Below are 6,788 nucleotides of genomic sequence, written 5' to 3'. Positions count from 1 at the left end.
TGTTAATTAAACTCAACAAATTAAGAATTTGCTAACTTTAATTAAAGGGAGTAGAAGAATTGAATTTAATGGGGGGAGTAATCAATTAATTTGGATTAATTAATCAAAAGGGGGGATATGAAATGAAATATATAAATAAATCATTTAGATTTATTTACAAGTAGAAGAAATTAGGGGAATTAATTAAATCATTGTGAATTTAATTAATTGGTAAGGGTTGTCAATTAAATAATTGCATATTTAATCAATTATTTCTAGACCACTTTTAGGTGTATACAGATATAAATTTTGATATCATAATAATTGATTTTTTTAAGATAAAAAAATCAATTTTTAAATATTAAAGATGAATAAAGATCTATTCTATTAAATTTATTGTAATGTAATTTTATTTTATTTTTCAAACATCTTACTTTTATAATCAACAAAATTTAGTTATGATAAACTTTATAAATTTTTTATCTTAAACAATTAGAAACAAAATAGTTGAATGGTAAGTATATATTTAGGAAGAGAAACATGTTCTAATAATGGTTATTGTCATTTTGGTCACATCAACAAAAAAAAATGCTCTTATGACAATATATTTGATAATGTAGACTTGAAAACTTAATTATTCATGAAGTAAGTTGCTAAAAAATATAAGAGATTTGAATTAACCATGTAAATAATAATAAAGAGAAGTTACTGTAAAATATTGAGAGTGATTTCAAATTACCATATTAAAAAAAATAAATAAAAAAAATAAATTTTTTTTTTTCATGTATTTTAAATTAACATTATCTTCTCTCATAGTCTTTCAATTGAATTGCTTTTTTACCTTCCTATCCCTGACTTAATTAGTCGATAGAAGTTTAGACTTAGTGAAACAGATGGGGAATTTTGATGATTCTCTGTCCACCGTTTTGCTAAATTTACTGCATAGAAAGCGTTGTGCATATAAAATGATGAGATTTTTATACTAATTGCGTTGTGCCTTTCTGAATTCGAATGCCAAGTATCAACCACTGCCACACCTCACAAATTTAGCAGGTGAATGAACGTTTCTGACAGATGAATTTAGGAAGTTATGTTTCTGACGGTTGAGATTTGATGGAGGAAAAGCAACAAAATCTATATATATTTACATGTTCTTGCAAATCAGCCGTAGTAGATTTTATTTTTGTTTGTGGGAGCAAATTGATATTTGAAGGTGTTGGGAAGATGTCAAATAATGCATTTGTGAATGAACAAGTGTAGGTGTGGGAGTGCCGGGAGATGGAGATTGCAGATGGATTTGGTAGAGTTGAAAGACATGAGGATACAGATGAGATTCAGGGGAGGTGCAAGAAGAGTTCAGGGGAGGTGCAAGAAGAGCATTGAGGATACAGATGAGATTCTGGGGAGGTGTAAGAAGAGCATTGAGGATACAGATGAGATTCTGGGGAGGTGCAAGAAGAGCATCGAGGATACAGATGAGATTCAGGGGAGGTGCAAGAAAAGCATCGAGGATACAGATGAGATTCTGGGGAGGTGCAAGAAGAGCATTGAGGATACAGATGAGATTCAGGGGAGGTGCAAGAAGAGCATTGAGGATACAGATGAGATTCTGGGGAGGTGCAAGAAGAGCATTGAGGATACAGATGAGATTCTGGGGAGGTGCAAGAAGAGGAAGACATCAGGGGTCAACCATAAGGAAGAGGACGACCCTCATTATATTTAACAACCCAACTGTAAATCAGGTGGGAGAACAGAAAACTGCTAAAGGAAAACTCGCTTGTGAGGGACAAGAATCTTGCAAAGAGTTTATCAAGGGATTTTGGGCTCCTCTTATATTAAGGGAGTATGAGAATGACATAAGAAGGGGACTTTTGGGAAGGATCTACCCATATCAACGGTTGCACATTTTACTTGTTTAACATTCCTGCAATCTTTAGCAGTCTACCACATTTTACTTGTTTAACATTCCTCCAATCTTTACCAGTCCAGCAACCTCATTATTCTTATCAAGTGATTTAGAATTTTGTATGGGAATAAGGTGTAGCCAATCGATTATTTCCAAGTCTCTATGATACTCTTATTTGGGATTTTGAAGGCCTCTATGACCCTCTGATTTGGAAAATTTTAAGCAATTTGGAAAGACGGTTTTCATATTCAGATGACAGTTTTCAAGGCTATGTATATTTCAGTGGACTTGTTTGACTCACACCATATTCATTGAATTCCAATTTACTTGTTTAACATTCTTGGAATTGATTGCAGGCTACCGTGCAATTCTGACTTAAATGATATTCCAGGAATAATATAATAGCTGTTGTCTCCTAGTGTAGATATCATTGTTGTAGTGGCTTGTTATCAATTTTCTATAGATTCTTTTCTCTCAGTTGAGTTTTCAAAACAATGTATACATTGCATCTCATTAAATTAAAATTGAACATGAACATGTTTAAATTTGAATGCTAAATGTTATCCAATGGCTACAGGTGTTTGGTCATATTTTGAACATTCAATCTAGAATTCTATTGTATTATATGATTATGTGTGAGGCAATTTGATGTGCTTCTGTTTTAAGGAAAGAGCTATTGGGTGTTTATCATGTTTGTCTTCCGTGTTAGATGATGGAATAGAGCATTTTGCAATCAAGTGTAGCAGAAGAAAAAGAGCATTGGGACAATGGTGCCTCTCGAAGAATTGATTTCAGTTTTATTGTAGCAATTTTGTTGAGGGTTTGAGTTCTAGCATAGTCATCTACTAGGACAGTTAACTTGTAGCAATTGTGATAATGTTTTTCAATCAACTTGTATTGACAATAATTTTACCTGTGCTATTAACACTATCTGTGGCATCCAAAACAGTCTACATAGAAATTGCTTGCTAGCTTCGGGGTTAGTGTGTCTCCAATGCTTATACTCACCTTTATCAATAATGTTTGGTGTTTCGTGGCTCTTTCTTATGGAGTGTTTTTTGGTGTTGTTTTGGAAAAAAAGGGCGAAGAAGATATTTCTGTCTTGCAGTTGGTCTCTCTGTGAGAGCTTTTCTGCAATATAATATTTTGGTTTTGTTTAACGAAAAAATATCAGTCTATATTGTGGTTTATGTTATTTGATTTTGGTAGATATTTTCTGATTTTATTTTGCTGGACAAATATATATATATTGTTTTTATTTTTTTTAAATTATGATTTCTTTTTATTTCTAGTGATAAGGTACATCATGGAGATTAATGACAATGAACATTCTTATTGAGACTTGCATTAAGAGCATAAAGGTTCAATTTGCATTTGTTTTTGGTATCAGAAAATTTCATAATGGTCTAGAGGGGAGTCCATGTGAATTAGAGAAGGGGTGGGAGGAATGCAAGTCTTTAAAGAAACACTAAAGAGTGTTCAGAAAGCTAGAGGCTCTTGAAGCTAGATTACAATTGGATGAGTCCAAACAGGAACTGAAGAAATTAATAAATGCTACTAGGGTTTCAGACCCTCTACTTTCCAAAGTTAAGTTAGATTTTTAAAATTTTAAAGGTGAGCTCAATCTTGATATATTCCTAGAATTGATCTAAGAGTTGGAGAACTACTTTAAGATGGAAGACATGGATGAAAATGATCCAAAAAAGTAAAAATTTTCACCTCCAAGTTGAAGTCGCATATAGCCCTATGATGAAAAAAATTGCCAATTTCAAGAAGAAGACAAGGAAAAGAAAAAAATAAACTTTAACCTAAGATGTTGAAACACCTAAGAACTCAATTTGCCCTCAAATCACCAACAAAAATTGTTTTAAAAAATTTAGAATCTAAAACAAATTGGTCAATTGGTGCAGACTTATACTGAACAATTTATGAGGCTTTAAATATAGACAAAAATACAAGAGATCGAAGGACAAGTGACAATCCGGTATGTGAATGGACTCAAGTTTCAACTTCAAGATGAGCTTATATTGGTGAAAGTTCCTACTATAGATAAGGCATATGAATATGCCTTAAAGGCCAAAGAGAAACTAAATTGGAAAAACAAAATAGTGAGTAAAAGGGGTTATAACAATCAAAATAAAGGAAAAGAGCATTATTTAGAACCTACCGTGAGTGAAGAGCTAGAAGAAGGCAAGAATGTGAAGGTTAGAGGTTGACTTTTGAAGAGTGGAAGACCTTGAAGTGTTTTATTTGTGATGGAGCCCATAAGGCCATAGACTACCCTCAAAACCCCAAAAGAGTGATGGTAGTTTATGCAAACCGATTCCTCAAAATTAGGAGACACGATTTGATTGTCTTTTATAAATTTAGAAGTGTTTACTAGTTTTAGAAATTAGAGTCCAATTAGAGGAGTGGTTGTGTGAGCAATTGGAAATTTTAAATGGAATAGTTTAGAGGGAATGATCGGAAGAAATTTTGGAAGAATTAGTCTTTTGATAGGGGAATCGTCTCTTATGTACTGGCTCTTTTCTATTTGTAAATATTAAATCTGTTGTATATATTCCTGCATAATACGTTACTTATATTGCAGTGTCTTTTCGCTTTGCACTATTATAGTTGTATAAGTTTATTAAATCATTTTTCTCTAAGTAGAGTGCCTGCATCAGTTTGGTATCAAAGCATTGTAAGATGTTGGGGTTGGAAGCTTTTGAGAGGAATTTTATTAGCTAGGAAAAGACTTGGAACAACAAAGATTGAATGTGTTAAGTTAATATTTTGCAATCTTTCTACGGCCGTAGCTAAATTTAGCATAACAAGTCTATTGGTGTGATTGGTAAGAGGAAGAAGGGATTTTTGTGATTGGTGAGAGGAGTATTTGTTTAATGTTTTCTTTGTTGTTGAATCTCTATTGTCTTCAAAGCAAGTTTAGGTGTGTCTATGATTACTTGGCTTCTCTATGTAGAACAATTGTTCAAATCCAAGTTTATGGTAGATGATTTTCAAACATATGGTTGCATTTGAGTATTCAACAATTGAGGGTAGAATATTTTTCATCGGGTACAATATTTGTATGTGTTAAGAGTGACATGAAATTAGTGCATTTGATTACAATTTGTTTGGGCTATCAAGTTGTTAGAGGTAAGAGAGTTGTTCATATATTATAATTTGATAGTTGTGAGAGGACAATGTTGAAGATGTAATATCATTGGAGAATGCCCATTAAGAATGAAAATATATTCATTCCTTGGAATTAGTGAAGAAAACAATCTTCAAAATATTTGTGATAAAACTTGAGCAACATTTATTTGTGAAGAGGCCAAACAATTTCCATGATAAAAAAAATTGGTGACTTGCAATAGTTAGCATGAGAGTTGTGATTGTTTAAAGGGCATTAATGGTGAGAAGTAGAGTTTGTTTAATGGAAACTAGTTGGAGGTTTGAGTTCTCTATGGTCCTAACTTTCCCTGCTTAATATTTTTCCTTTTCAACTGTACCATGTCAATGAGGGGACTACTATATCAAAGTTATAATAAAGTATAAGTGAGGTAATGAATTTATAAGGATATACAAGGATTTGGAGAGTCCTTTTTTGTTGTATTTTTATGTTATGAGTGTTGCCAAGTGTAGTTGTCTAATTTAAAGATTGTTGAGAATTTGAATTTATTTTGTACTAGTCTATGTAGTATCAACTTGCAGATTTTCCCTTCAAAATTGTGTTAATTTCTTTGAAAGGATGAAGAATAGAAAATGGTATATGATCAATAGATAATCCATTTGGAATAGAAGAGAAGAGAGTTGTAGATCTATTTTGGGTCTGGATATGGTTATGGATCCAAATATGAAGTTATATCATAGCGTAAGAAAGAGGATAACCAAAGTGGAAGAAAAGATAAAAGAAAGACAGAGGAAGAAGCTAACAAAGTACTAGCAAAAGGAGCTATAACAATTAGAGTTTGATATGGAGTTATGGTGCATGTTGGAAGATTATGAGGTATGCACCAATAAGAAGCCAAAGAGAAAGAAATCTACAACAAAGGCAGAAGGTAATAAAGAATGGTGAGGATGAATACTCACTTTGTGAGCAAGAACCATTCTTAGAAATAAAATCTATTAAGTCAAGGATTAGCCAAGGAGTGGAACTGTTAGAAAAAGGAGGCATACACCCAAAACTACACGCGAATTAAGATAATCTGAATTCTTAATAACTTTGAGAGGATCAAACACAACTTTTGGTGTCTTATTGTCCACCTCTACCATTCTTGGTAGGCCACCATTCCACTTAGTTAGAAACTAATTCCCCAAGGGAGAAATGCAACCATTATTTTCTCTTTGACTTTTGATTAAGTTTCAATTGCTTCAAAGATAGAAATCCCTTCAAATCATATATTACTTGGCCAAGCTTTGATTTCCCGGTGATCCCCTGTATAGAACACCATTTAGAGACTAGCAGATGGGCATGCAATGTTCGCCATGAAGGTTCCCGCCCAAAAGCTCAACCTCTAAATCCAAGTGTTTTCCAAAATCTCCCTTGGAGTCATTTCCCCCTCAGTTTTTCTCAGTATCAGGATACCCTAATTGTTGGGTACAAGAAATGGTAGTAATTTTACCCCATTAAGAATTTTTTAATGCATATTATTTATGTTTGGGTTTTTGCTAAAATTTAAATGGCATCTCATGCAGAAAGATTTTTTATGTCTTAGCATGTATTTTGGTTTTTGTTATGAATTAAAGTCAACCAATATTTGTCAATAATCTGTTCAGGTAAGAAATGAATGCTTCTAAGGATGATGGGTTCCTACCCCAAAATTCAGAGAGCCTTAGATTGCATAATCAACATTCCCTTGCATAGTCTCAGATAAATCATTGTCCAAGGTGCAATTTATTGGTAATCTTGTAGATCCTC

General features: G+C 32.9%; 1 protein-coding gene across 1 annotated transcript; it reads left to right on the top strand.

The window, feature by feature from the left end:
* Positions 1–868: 868 nt before the first annotated feature.
* On the top strand, positions 869–2,364 carry LOC131859539 (uncharacterized). Its single transcript, XM_059213434.1, has 2 exons — positions 869–1,032; positions 1,240–2,364. The coding sequence occupies exon 2, from the start codon at positions 1,271–1,273 to the stop codon at positions 1,700–1,702; it is 432 nt and encodes a 143-aa protein (XP_059069417.1). The 5' UTR covers positions 869–1,032; positions 1,240–1,270; the 3' UTR covers positions 1,703–2,364.
* The last annotated feature ends 4,424 nt before the right edge of the window (positions 2,365–6,788 follow it).

Source organism: Cryptomeria japonica, chromosome 10 (genome assembly GCF_030272615.1).
Source record: "Cryptomeria japonica chromosome 10, Sugi_1.0, whole genome shotgun sequence".
In the NCBI taxonomy this organism is placed as follows: domain Eukaryota; kingdom Viridiplantae; phylum Streptophyta; class Pinopsida; order Cupressales; family Cupressaceae; genus Cryptomeria; species Cryptomeria japonica.
Note: the sequence above shows the minus strand (reverse complement) of the source record. Positions and strands in the feature narration are given on the sequence as shown.